The sequence below is a fragment of the Rhinopithecus bieti genome, unplaced genomic scaffold (assembly GCF_001698545.2).
Source record: "Rhinopithecus bieti isolate Rb0 unplaced genomic scaffold, ASM169854v2 scaffold_1467, whole genome shotgun sequence".
In the NCBI taxonomy this organism is placed as follows: domain Eukaryota; kingdom Metazoa; phylum Chordata; class Mammalia; order Primates; family Cercopithecidae; genus Rhinopithecus; species Rhinopithecus bieti.
In genome coordinates, this window is record NW_016803692.1 from 360838 (window position 1) to 375203 (window position 14366).

The 14366-nt window shown below is 40.8% G+C and overlaps 1 protein-coding gene across 1 annotated transcript in view; it reads left to right on the forward strand.

Moving 5' to 3' along the window:
- The window catches only part of GTF2B (general transcription factor IIB), a 40884-nt gene that overhangs the window by 21301 nt on the left and 5217 nt on the right, over positions 1 to 14366 (forward strand). The window contains exons 3-5 of the mRNA XM_017850885.1: positions 8325 to 8458; positions 12213 to 12359; positions 12488 to 12617. Coding sequence (XP_017706374.1) covers positions 8325 to 8458; positions 12213 to 12359; positions 12488 to 12617 — 411 coding nt within the window. The remainder of the gene's footprint in view (positions 1 to 8324; positions 8459 to 12212; positions 12360 to 12487; positions 12618 to 14366) is intronic.

The window sequence follows — 14366 nt, forward strand, 5'->3', positions numbered from 1 at the left end:
TTTTTTTTGAAACAGAGTTTCGCTCTTGTTGCCCAGGCTGGAGTACAATGGCACGATCTCGGCTCACCGCAGCCTGCACCTCCCAGGTTCAAGCGATTCTCCTTCCTCAGCTTCTCAAGTAGCTGGGGTTGCAGGCATGCAGCACCACGCCCAGCTAATTTTGTATTTTTAGTACAGACTGGGTTTCACCATCTTGGTCAGGCTGGTCTCAAACTCCTGACCTCAGGTGATCCACTCACCTTGGCCTCCCAAAGTGCTGTGATTACAAGCGTGAGCCACCACACCGGGCCTAAAAAGTTACTTTCAAAGGACCTAAATCATGTTGACAGATTACTTCTCTGTGACAGTTGCTGAAATACAATGAAGTTATCCCTAATTCTTCAGTTTGTCATTTGGTACAAAAAGGAAGCCATAGAACAATCTTCTGAGCCAGACGCAATGGCTCATGCCTGTAAATCCCAGCACTTTGGGGGACTGAGGTGGGTGGATCACCAGAGGTCAGCAGTTTGAGACCAGCCTGGCCAACGTGGTGAAACCCTGTCTCTACTAAAAATACAAAAAATTAGCCGGGTGTGGTAGTGGATGCCTGTAATCCCGGCTACCCAGGAGGCTGAGTTAGGAGAACTGCTTGAACCTACAAGGCAAAGGTTGCCGCCAGCCAAGATCCAGCCTGGCCAACAAGAGCGAATCTCCATTTCAAAAATAATAATAAATAAAAAGAGCAATCTTTTATAGGGATTTATACATAAATCTCCAAAAATACAGTGCCGAATTATCTTTGTTAATTGTCGCTTGAAACAGCACTAATGACTATTCGCTTAACATTTTTGGTTCTCCTTTAGGGTATATGATGTAATTGTATTTCTACCCTTTGAAGCATGACCACTTGACTGGCTTTGGCCAGTGGCATGTGAGTGGAAATGTTAGTGTCACTTTTGGTCAGAAGCCATTATGAAGTCTGTGTATAATTTCCCACATTCCCTTCCCCATCCATGGTAACTGGCAATATCTCAGGTGATAAAGATCCTGTCACCTTGAATAAGGATGGTGTAAGAAGCTTCCAGCTATCCCTTTATAGACATGTAATGTGAATAAGAAATAAACCTTCATTTTAAGCCACTGAACTTTAAAAATTGTTCCTCCAGTATAACTTGATTTATCCTAACACATAAGTATTAAAGTATAATAAATCTCAAACAATTGTGGTTAGCTTTTTACAACATAAGACGCAGTGGCTGGGCACGGTGGCTCACACCTGTAGTCCCAGCGCTTTGGGAGGCCAAGGCCAGCGCTTTGGGAGGCTTGAACCTGGGAGGCGGAGATTGCAGTGAGACAAGATCACACCACTGCAGTCCAGCCTGGGTGACTGAGCGAGACTCAGTCTCAAAAATAAATAAATAAATAAATAAAGACAGTGTGTAAGAAACACAGGGGTCTGGTAGGAAGACAGACATTTAATAAACTCAACACTTACTCCTATTTAAGGTACTTAAGAGTAGAATAATGCTTTAATAGACTGTTTCAGTTGTATGCATAATGTTGAAATGTTTCAGTTTAAAATGAAGAGCATTATTTTGAAAGTTTTGACTAGTAATTTAGATATAAAATATAAATGAAAGTTAAGCATTGGAAATGGAATGTGGTTTTTTTGGAATATGTTTTTTGCCACTGATGGGGTTCTATATCTAGAAGTCAAATTAAATTTAAAAAAATTAATAGTTATTAAAAGTGACTGAATGTAAGCATATAAAATATAGCAATTAGTAGTTAGAAAATGAGATTTTTAACATAAAAAATCTAGGTCTAGTCTTAAGCATGGCATACATAATACTTTGAAATCTGCAAGAAGACCTTGAGGAAAGAGTATTCCCTTGTTGAAGAAGATAAGAATTGTTCTGTGATTCCCAAAATAATATATAGATTTGGTGTCATTTAATTCAAAATCAGTAGTATATTGGTGGGAATGAGTTTTTAATTATTAATTTATTGAGCTGTAATTGCATACCATAAAACATAGTTTGAATTTTGACAGTGCATGTACTGGTGTAACCCACACCCTAATCAAGATATAGAGACTGTTTCCCTCACCTTAGAAGTCATTTTGGCAGCTGGGCGTGGTGGCTTGTGCCTGTAATCCCAGCACTTTGGGAGGCCGAGACAGACTGATCACCAGGTCAGGAATTTGAGACCAGCCTGGCCAACACCGTGAAACCCCGTCTCTACTAAAAATACAAAGTTTAGCCAGATGTGAAGGTAGGCGCCTGTAATCCCAGCTACTCGGGAGGCTGAGGCAGGAGAATTGCTTGAACCTGGGAGGCAGAGGTTGCAGTGAGTCGAAATTGTGCCACCGCACACCAGCATGGGTGACAGAGTGAGACTCCAGTTGGGGGGGGGAGTGGGGAAAGAAGTCATTTTATGCCACTTGCCAGTCACTCCCACCCAGCAATAGCCGTGGAACTGATTTCTGTTCTCATAGATTATTTTCCCGTTTTTTCAACTTCACTTGAATGAAATCATACAGTATGAACTATTTTGTGACTGACATTTTGGTTTGAAATAATTTCAAAAAAATTTCAAAAAGTTTTGAGATATATTTGTTATTGCATGTGTGAGTAGTTTATTTACTGAAGAATATTCCATTGTGCACATTTTTCTGTTGATGGGTTGTTTCTAAGGGGGAATACACTCACTCCATCCCTCAGTGTCCGTGGGGGACTAGTTCCAGGACCTCCCTTGCATACCAAAATTCGCAGATGCTCTAGTCTCTGATACAAAATGATGTAGTATTTGCCTATGCACATCCTCCCATATACTTTAAATCAGCTCTAGATTACTTCTGTAGCGTAAATGTATGTAAATAGTTGTTTATACTGTGCTCAGGGAATAATAGCAAGAAAAAAATGTCTGTACATGTTCAGTACAGGCGTATTTTTTCCCCAAATGTTTTCAGTCTGTGGTTGGTTGAATCCGTGGATGCAGAATACACAGATACAGAAGGCCAGTTGTACTTAAGAATGGAATTGCCAGATTGTAAGACAGGTGACAAAGTGACTAAACCACTTAAAACTGGTGCAAGTGATTTTTGACAAGTATTCTCGGTTTCTTCTTGAAAAATAAAGAGATGGAATTTGTATTCTCTTCAGAATATGGTAAAATGTTTTAGTTAATACCCTTTAGACACCACACTAATATATGGATTGAGAGCTATACATGTGTGAAATACATAAATACACATATTGGGTGTGTTTACTTTTTTGGATGGGGAACTTGATTAAAAGTGTTAAAGATCACACTCTAGATGGAGGGAGGAGTTGTGCATATAAATGTATTATAGTAGTGTAAGTTTTCTTTGATACTGTAAATCTTCACATAGACTACAGTGTGTGGTTAAGAAGGAAACTAGTGGAAGTTCATATGTTTCTCGGTTTCTAGAACATTAAAGGATATGTGAAGTTTTGTGTATTTGCTAATTGGCTGACTTCTTCCTTTTCAAAAGTTGATTATAGATTATACCCAGGCATGGCTGCCTTGTACCACTTAGCCCTAGAAAAAATTTTGTCTTGCAGCTTTCTTCCAGAGCAACTTTTAAAAATACTACTCCATTTAGATTTTCTTCAAATGAAAATTCTTTATTCTAATTTTTTTCTGAATGGACTTGCCCTGTTTCCTGTTACTCATGCACTTAATCTGCTGGACTAGTTGTAGTTGCATGGTATGCTAATTGAGTTATTTTGGAAACTTCATTCCTTATGAATGCTCTTTTGGGTTGTTAAATATAGAAAGAGGTAATGGTTCTTAGCACAAACCACAGATTCTTGAACGAGTCATTTAGATCATTCCTATGTATGTGGAAAAATTACATCACCACCCAGTGTTGTGTTTTGTATTTATACTATACTACCTTAAAATAATCCATCTTAAAAAAAATAAAAAATCCATCTTGTCTTTATAAAAACAATATAAAGCAGGCAGCAAATGGAGCTCATGGTAAAGTATTTCAGAAAACGCTATGAAATGAAGCATCTTAGCTAACTAATGGTTTATCTTTAGATTTCTAGACAGACTTAAAAGGTGTGGGCATACCTTCTGCCTTTTCACTTATGCCATTCTCTTGATACATTCGTATATGTTAATAAAAATATTGCAAGTTACTGAAATGACATTTGATGATTTTTTTTTAGCTTAAAATTTAGTAAGTAACTCTGGGTTTGAAGGCCACAGTGATTTTTGTTCTGTGCGTGTTTGTGTTTTTATTTTGCGAAATAGTAAAGTTAGATTGTCTTTTCTCTCTTTGAAAACATAAGTGCGGCCGGGTGCGGTGGCTCAAGCCTGTAATCCCAGCACTTTGGGAGGCTGAGACGGGCAGATCACGAGGTCAGGAGATCGAGACTATCCTGGCTAACACGGTGAAACCCCGTCTCTACTAAAATACAAAAAACTAGCTGGGCGAGGTAGCGGGCGCCTGTAGTCCCAGCTACTCTGGAGGCTGAGGCAGGAGAATGGCGTAAACCCGGGAGGCGGAGCTTGCAGTGAGCTGAGATCCGGCCACTGCACTCCAGCCCGGGCGACAGAGCCAGACTCCGTCTCAAAAAAAAAAAAAAGAAAACATAAGTGCATGGGAACACCATGGTATCACTTTAATTGGTGGATGCTATTAAAGGGACTAAATTCTGTCTAAAAATACTGTGCTGGTGCTTATAAATTTAGTGAAAAGAGCTTGCCATGAAACAGGCACAATATCTAAATTTTAGGAAAACATATAGGTGCATACATATATGAACGAAAAACACAGAGCATATATGAAAATATAGTGTTCGTCACTGGGTATTGGGAATGCAGGTAATTTTTTTTTCTAACATATCTTTTAGTGAGCAAGTATTTTCTAAAAAGGAAGAAAACGTGATCTCTTTGGTGTGATCTCTTTGAGACATGGGTTTGTTGGTGAATAGTACTCACTGCACAGTGGTTTGGTAAGGTTTCAGTGCACGATGACAATTTGATACTTTTAAGTACCTTTTTAAAATCTGTGTAATTCACATTACTTCCTAAGTTTAGTGATGTTTATTATGAGGAAGAGGGAATAGAGAAATCCTTGTAATGCCATCCATCTAATGCTTTTCTCCTTGTTTAGGGCCACCTCCTCAATGTGATGTATTAAAATTGCCTTCTAACTTACCGCCCTGCTTCTGCCTTCATTGCCTGTTCTCATTGCATGCAGGGATGGCAGATGGGAACTCTGCCTCTAATCTCAATCCCTTTGTAATGTGGCCACATGGTAGTCCAACTGATAATCCACTTTTACCTTGGTGATTCAGCTGTTTAAAGAAAAGTTTTTCTGTTGCGTGCGGTGGCTCACCCCTGTAATCCCAGCACTTGGGGAGGCCGAGGTGAGTGGATCACTTGACTAGTCTAGGTAACATGGGCAAAACCATGTCTACAAGAAATACAAAAATTAGCCAGGCATTAGTGGTGCATATCTGTAGCTGCTCAGGAGGCTACGGTGGAACTATTGCTTGAGCCTGGGAGGCAAAGGCTGCAGTGAGCCGAAATTGCACCACTATACTCAAGCCTGGGCGACAGAGCGAGACCCTGTCTGAAAAATAAAAAGAAAGAAAAAAGAAATATTTTGTCAGAGGCTTCAGGAATGAGTCATTCTCTTGAGCATTTGCTTACTTTCGACAGGGTCTCACTCACCCAGGCTGGAGTGCAGTGGTGTAATCACGGCTCCCTCCTCCCTGCAGCCTCAACCTCCTGGGCTCAGGTGATCCTCCCACCTCAGCCTCCCTACAGGCATGTGCCACCACGCTCAGCTAATTTGTTTTTGTATTTTTTTGTAGAGACAGGGTTTCACCATGTTGCCCAAGCTGGTCTCGAACTCCTGGGCTCAAGTGATTTTCCTGCCTCAGCCTCCCAAAGTGCTAAGATTACAGGCGTGAACCACAAGTGATTTTCCTGCCTCAGCCTCCCAGAGTGCTAAGATTACAGGCGTGAACCACTATGCCTGGCCTTTTCTTAAATCTATCACTAAGATTAAATTACATGATCACTATACTGTGGTTGTTAATGAGCATTTAAATTAGTTTTTATATACAAAATTAAAAAGTTAGCATGGTCTAGGTGGAATTCCTTCTGTTTTCTCTGTTCTTTGCTGTCCTCCTGATCAAGTACTTAGCAGAGCACTTGGAAACTTTTAAAGTCTTCTATGGAGATTAATGTTTTTGTTTTGTTATTTGGGTTTTGTTTTTTTTTTTATTTGAGACGGAATTTCGCTCTTGTTGCCCTCTTGTTGTGATCTCGGCTCACCACATCCTCCGCCTCCTGGGTTCAAGCAGTTCTGCCTCAGCCTCCTGAGTAGCTGGGATTACCAGCATGCACCACCACGCCCAGCTATTTTGTATTTTTAGTAGAGACAGGGTTTCTCCATGTTCGTCAGACTGGTCTCGAACTCCCAACCTCAGGTGATCTGCCCGCCTGGACCTCCCAAAGTGCTGGGATTACAGGCATGTGCCACCATGACCAGCTAATTTTGTATTTTTAGTAGAGACAGGGTTTCTCCATCTTGGTCAGGCTGGTCTCAAACTCCTGACCTCAGGTGATCCGCCTGCCTTGGCCTCCCAAAGTGCTGAGATTACAGGCATGAGCCACTGCGCCCGGCCGGAGATTAATGTTTTAAACTGATGCCTCTCCCTTATCTTCCCCACAAAAAAGGAGAAACTCAGAATATTTGCTATCTTTCTAATTTTCATAGCAGTAAATAGCGAATATTGAGCACTTAGTACTACTTTTTAAACACTTTACATGCACTATAATGGGTATTATAATAGCTTATTTAATCTTTATAATCTTTAAAATATGAGGTTAAGGAGAATTTTAGAGCTGAGGTAATAAAGACATAGAAATGAAGTAATATTCTAAGGCTAAGCAGCAAAGGGCAGAGTTCACACTCTTGACTATTATATTAATTGACTGTTAATACCATAACTCTAATTGCTGCAGTAACTGGTTTCTGCCATTTGTTTCTGCTTGCTGTGTATACACAAAGATGAAATGGTCTGGTTCCTTCCTACTTTCAGCTTCATCACAATTCACTGAAAAAGCTCATGTTTTATAATTGGAGTGTAGAACAGACTCTGATGTGCATTTCAGTTCTAGCTATGTGATCTTAGGCTAGTTCATCGTATTTGTAAAGTGGCAGTAAAAGTGGTACCTCCCTTGATAAGGCTGTGAAGATTGAGAACATGTACAAAAGGGCACAATGAGGAGCGTGTGTAAGTGTTCAGTGTTAACTTTTGACTACTCTGAAGGTATTGCCAGACATTGAGATTTCTCACCAAAACAGTAATAATACGGTTTACTTGTGTCTGCTTTTTTTTGACATGATATATTTAGATGCTGCCTCTTTGCTTAAAGAGAAAAGTTTGCCTACCAGGCTTTCTTCTTACTGATTCTAGGCTTGAAGTTTATTCTGTATAAATTATATCTAGGCTTGAAGTTTATTCTGTATAAATTATTTGGCCACATATATTTTTCATCAAATTGTTACTTTGGGCTGGGCGCGGTGTCTCAAGCCTGTAATCCTGGCACTTTGGGAGGCCGAGATGGGCGGATCATGAGGTCAGGAGATAGAAACCATCCTGGCTAACATGGTGAAACCCCGTCTCTACTAAAAAATACAAAAAACTAGCCGGGCGCGGTGGTGGGTGCCTGTAGTCCCAGCTACTCAGGAGGCTGAGGCAGGAGAATGGCATAAACCCGGGAGGTGGAGCTTGCAGTGAGCTGAGATCCGGCCACTGCACTCCAGCCTGGGCGACAGAGCGAGACTCCGTCTCAAAAAAAAAGAAAAGAAAAAAAAAATTGTTACTTTGAAACAGAAGCTTAGGCTTATTTTCTGCAAAGCATTTCCCGCCAAAACTTAGTGATGTTTTAATATGAAATTATTTGCATTAATACCATTCTAAAAAATGTTTTCTGGTTTTTTTCCCATGGCTGTTGCAAATTTTGTGCAAAATCTGGTTCTTAATCATCATTACAATGGTTTGCCTTTGCCTCACATATGAATAGCTGTACTTTGCCACTTTTGACATTCTTTTTCTTCCAAGAGTTAGAATATCATAGCATAATGTTTCAAGAGGATTATTGTTAGACTGGCACAATAGTTAAAGGAATGCTTTAGGACAAATGTCTGAAATGTGATATTTGAGCTAGATCCTAGATGTCCATGTGGAGATTTCCTGGGAATAAAATGGCTTAGTTGGGCATTGGACAGTGTAGTTAAGTAAACCTTATCTTGACAAAATGATTCAGGTATGTGCTTATATTCTTAGGTGACCGGGTTATCGATGTGGGATCTGAATGGCGAACTTTCAGCAATGACAAAGCAACAAAAGATCCATCTCGAGTTGGAGATTCTCAGAATCCTCTTCTGAGTGATGGAGATTTGTCTACCATGATTGGCAAGGTAATAAGTCCATTTGGCGGGAAATACCAATTGCAGAATGACCATAGACCTGAGAGTTTGGGAACTTTGCAAAAGTATGTCACTGCACCAGTGGGGACTCTTGACCTGTCCAATAAGATTTGCCAGTAATATCATTGTGAATGATGGCTAACTTGTGTGTGTATTCCATCCTAAAGTGGGGAAGACTTTTGAATCAAATTAAATCCAAATTAAATCGAAATTACAGGGACTTTATATCAGGCCTTTTTTTCATAAATCACATTTTGTATACACACAAAAAATGAGTGTAGTGTGGCCTTCATGAGTTAATATTGATATATTCTTTGAATATCAAGAATGTCTCCTCGGCTGGGCATGGTGGCTCACGCCTGCAATCCCAGCACTTTGGGAGGCCAAGGTGGGTGGAGATCAGGAGTTCAAGACCAGCCTGGCCAAGATGGCGAAACCCCGTCTCTACTAAAAATACAAAAATTAGCCGGGTATGGTGGTGGGCGCCTGTAATCCCAGCTACTCAGGAGGGCTGAGGCAGAGAATTGCTTGAACCCGGGAGGCAGAGGTTGCAGTGAGCCGAGATCGCGCCACTGCGCTCCAGGCTAGGTGACAGAGAGAGACTCCATCTTTAAAGAAAAAAAAAGACAAAAGGAAAACTTGTCTGGGCAACAGGCTAGAGTACAATGGTATAATCAAAGCTCACTGCACACTCAAAACTCCTGGGCTCCAGTGATCCTCCTTCCCTGACCTCCCAAGTAGTTAGGACTACAGGCGCATACCACCACACCTGGCTAATTTATATATTTTTAAATTTTTTTGGCCAGGCTCGGTGGCTCACGCCTGTAATCCCAGCACTTTAGGAGGCTGAGGCAGGCAGATAGCTTGAGGTCAAGAGTTTGAGACCAGCCTGGCCAACACAGTGAAACCCCACCTCTACTAAAAATACAAAAAAAGTTGCCAGGCGTGGTGGCGGGCGCCTGTAATTCCAGCTACTCAGGAGGCTGAGACAGGAGAATTGCTTGAACCCAGGAGTTGGAGGTTGCAGTGAGCCGAGATCACGCCACTGCACTCCAGCCTGGGTGACAGTGAGACTCTTTTCCAGGCAGGTCTTGAACTCCTGGTCTTAAGCAATCCTCCTGCCTCAGGCTCCCAAAGCGCTGGGATTACAGGCATGAGTTACCATGCCGAACCCTACATAGCCTGTTTTGTTTTTGAGACAGGGTCTAACACTGTCGCTCGGGTGGGAGTGCGATAGCATGATCTCAGTTCACTGCAACCTCCCCCTCCCAGGCTGAAGTGATCCTTCTGCCTCAGCCTCCCAAGTAGCTGGGACCACAGGTGTGGGCCACTACACCTGGCTAATTTTTTTTATTTTTTTGTAGAGACAAAGTTTCACCATGTTGCCCAGGCTGGTCCCAATTCTTGGGCTCAAGTGATCCATCCACCTCAGCCTCCCAAGGTGCTGGAATTACAGGTGTGAGCCACCATCCGTGGCCAAGATAGAAATATATTTAGGCTGCTAGATTTATCACATAATAAATTTCTATGTGTACTTGGACATATTTTTTGACTTTCTATTTTTTCCTGTCCTGGTCCAGTTAGTCAAATGCCGTACCACACTGTTCTAATATACAGTAGCACTAGTTTTCCCTCATTGCTCTTCTTTTTCAGCATTTTCTTCACTAGTGTTTTCCATTTAAAGGTTAAGTTTGTTTTATTTTTTAAAAAAGTTTAGGTTTGTTCACTTGCAATTTTTGTACCTTTGGAGTTGATCATATGATTTTCCTCCTTAGCTCTATTAATATGATGTTTTATATTAGATTCTTTAATATATTTGTGGAACAGTCTCCACTTGGTTGATATTACTGCCTTTTAATACACTGTTGGATTCTGTTTTCTGTGGGGTTTTTTGGTTTTTTTCTTTTGAGACAGGGTCTCATTCTGTCACCCAGTCTGGAGTGAAGTGATGTGATCATAGCTAACTGCAGCCTCAAACTCCCAGGCTTAAGTGACCCTCCTGCCTCAGCCTCCCAAGTAGCTGATACCACAGGCGTGCGCCACCACACTCTGCCTGTTTTGTTTTGTTTTGTTTTTCTGAGACGGAGTTTCATTCTTGTCACCTAGGCTGGAGTGCAATGACGTGATCTCAGCTCACCACAACCACCTCAAGTCATTCTCCTGCCTCAGCCTCCCAAGTAGCTGGGATTACAGGCATGTGCCTCCATGCCTGGCTAATTTTGTACTTTTAGTAGAGGCAGGGTTTCTCTGTGATGGTCAGGCTGGTCTCAAACTTCCGACCTCAGGTGATCCGCCCGCCTCAGCCTCCTAAAGTGCCAGGATTACAGGCATGAGCCACCGCGCCCGGCCTGTTTTTTAATATTTAATGTTTTCACTGGGGTTTTGGTCAGATTCATTTGCAAATTGACATAGGGAAAATTGACTTCTTCATAATAAATCTTGTATTCAAAAACTCATAATGGGCCGGGCACGGTGGCTGAAGCCTGTAATCCCAGCACTTTGGGAGGCCAAGACGGGCGGATCACGAGGTCAGGAGATCGAGACCATTCTGGCTAACCCGGTGAAACCCCGTCTCTACTAAAAAATACAAAAAAAAAAAACTAGCCAGGCGTGGTGGCGGGCACCTGTAGTTCCAGCTTAGTTCCAGCCTACTCGAGAGCTTGAGGCAGGGAGAATGGCGTAAACCCGGGAGGCGGAGCCTTGAAGTGAGCCAAGATCGGCCACTGCATCCAGCCTGGTGACAGAGCCAGACTCCGTCTCAAAAAAAAAAAAAAAAAAAAAAAAACTCATATGCCTTTCCATTTCCTTAGGTATCTTGTGTGCCTTCAGGAGATGTTTGAAAGTTTTCTTCATGAACATCTCACATGTTTCTCAAGTTTATTCCAAGATTTTGTTGTTGTAATTGAAAATTTTATTTTCTTGTCTTTTAACTGGTTGATTGTACTTACGAAGGGTATTCATTTCTATTTATTTTGACCTTGCTGCTTTAATGAATTATTTATAGCAGCTGTTTTTTAGTGATTTTCTTGCATACTCCAGGTGTATAAAGATACTATCTGCAAATAGTTTATCACCTCCTTTCCAATTTTGTATTTCCGATTTTTCTCTTGGTTAATTGGCTAGTTTTCCTGATCAGTGTTATAAAATGGTAGCAGTAGGAGGTGCGTTTGTCTTGTGATTTTGGTGATAATGCTGGTAATGTTTCTTCATTAATTGTACTGGCTTGGGCAGAGGAGAGGAGTTTTCTAACGTAAAGAAGTACTCATTTGTAGTGTCCTATGAGTTTTATCAAAATGAACTTTGAATTTTGTTCATTTGCCTTTTAGCACCTTTGGAGATGATCATGATTTTTCTCCTTAGATCTAATAATATAATGTTTTACATTATTTGATTATCTAATAATATCTTGTGGAACAATCTCCGGTTGGTCATGATATACTACCTTTTAATATGCTGTTGGATTCTGTTTTCTAGTATTTGATATTTTTTATCATATTTCTAAGTGAAATTAGACTTCCTTTTTCCATGGTTTTGTCAGGTTTTTGTATCATATTTCTATTTATACACTTTAAGCTTCACATTTTCTATGTTCTTGAACAGTTGTTAGAATTACATATTCCTTTAGTATAGATGGGCAGGATTTCTAGTCTATATAGAATCAGATCTTGTAAGTTATATTTTCATAGAAATTGTCCATTATTCATACTTTCCAAAACATTTTTTCATAGTTTTAACTGTTCTATAGGGTACAGGAGCTGCAAGTTTTGATGAATTTGGCAATTCTAAGTACCAGAATCGGAGAACAATGAGCAGTTCTGATCGGGCAATGATGAATGCATTCAAAGAAATCACTACCATGGCAGACAGAATCAATCTACCTCGAAATATAGTTGTAAGTTCTTGTCTACCTCCTTTAAGCCATTCTGGCATTGACTTTGCATAATTTAATGAACACGTAAAATTTCGATATTGCAGCTAATTAAATGACATAGAGTTAAACTTAGTTTCTCTGCTTTGAAGGATCGAACGAATAATTTATTCAAGCAAGTATATGAACAGAAGAGCCTGAAGGGAAGAGCTAATGATGCTATAGCTTCTGCTTGTCTCTATATTGCCTGTAGACAAGAAGGGGTTCCTAGGACATTTAAAGGTAAGTTTTTAGCTTTGTTTTTTTGTTGTTGTTGTTGTTTTGTTGTTGTTGGTTGGTTGGTTGGTTTGTTGAGATGGAGTCTCACTCTGTCACCCAGGCTGGAGTGCAGTGGTGCAATCGTGGCTCACTGCAACTTCCGCCTCCCATGTTCAAGCTATACTCCTGCCTCAGCTTCCTGAGTAGCTAGGATTACAGGCATGTGCCACCACACCTGGCTAATTTTTGTATTTTTAGTAGAGACGGGGTTTCGCCATGTTGGCCTTGCTGGTCTCGAACTTCTAACCTTAGGTGATCTCCCCGCTTTGGCCTCCCAAAGTGCTAGAATTAACAGGCGTGAGCCACTGTGCCCAGCCTAAAATAGCATTTTCTACATCATATTAAAGAAACAGACCAATGTCAGGCAGCTTTGACACTTAGAAGCTAAGTCATCTTTATTGTCACTACAGTAATCCACTTGAGCAACATTTGCCAGTGTCGACTTATTTTGTTCCTTGACAGCAAATTCATAGCATGTTCTTTTAAGCTGTTTTCCCATGTAGACTCATTTTAGTCCATGTAAGCCCACTATGTTCTTTGCTAGTGAGATCTTTTGATGGACTGTTATTTTGTGGGCTTTCAGGCCTGTAATGGTAAACCAAAGTAGGCCATTTACACATTTGGTTTACATGAAAACAGTTTCCATTTCTAGCACCGGTCTCTGTAGATGAGGGAGTCAAGCTTTAGAAAGTATCAGTGAAGGCCAGGTACGGTGAGTCACACCTGTAATCCCAGCACTTTGGGAGGCCGAGGTGGGAGGATCACCTGAGGTCAGGAGTTCGAGAGCAGCCTGGCCAATATGGTGAAACCCCGGCTCTACCAAAAATACAAAAATTAGCCAGGCATGGTGGTGCGCGCCTGTAATCCCAGCCACTCGGGAGGCGGAGGTTGCAGCAAGCCAAGATCGCACCACTGCACTCCAGCCTGGGCGACAGAGCAAGACTTCATCTCAAAAATAAATTTAAAAAAATTATCAGTGAAGTTTTTTCTCTTGAGGTATATTGTTTGCATTTTTACACTTCAGTTGGAGGCTTTGAAAGAACTGGTATTTTTCATACAGTTTGCAGTTACATGGGAATATGTAACAGTTTGTTCAGTGTTGCTCACTGACTTACACTACCAAAGCCAGTTTAGCTGAAGACTATACTTAACCCTTTATTCATCCAGTGAGTATTTATTTTTTATGTTTTCTTATGTAAAAGTGAAGAGGTGATGGCCTTTATCATCATCTTTTTTGTTGTTTTTATAACTAAAACAGAGCTTTTGTCAAATCTCTTCTGAAAGTGTATGGTGGTTGCATCTGGGAATAACAGGGTCAAATATTTTATCTCATCGAGCTATATAGCCCATAATTGCAGGGATTTTATGTACACATGACACTGTGTTGCATAAGAGGCATCCTTTAGCTTGAGTATTTTCTTTCAGCTCCTTGATAACGCTGCTTACAACAGGTTAATATATAAATATCAATTTTTCATTTAAAGAAATTTACTTGCAATGAATTAATCCTTAGAGCAGTTAATATTTTGAAAGATTAAGACCTAAATTTAGCCAGGCTCAGTGACTCACGCCTGTAATCTCAGCACTTTGTGAGGCCGAGGCAGGTAGATCACAAGGTGAGGGGTTCAAGACCAGCCTGGCCAAGATGGTGAAGCCTCATCTTTACTAAAAATACAAAAAAGGCCGGGCGCGGTGGCTCAAGCCTGTAATCCT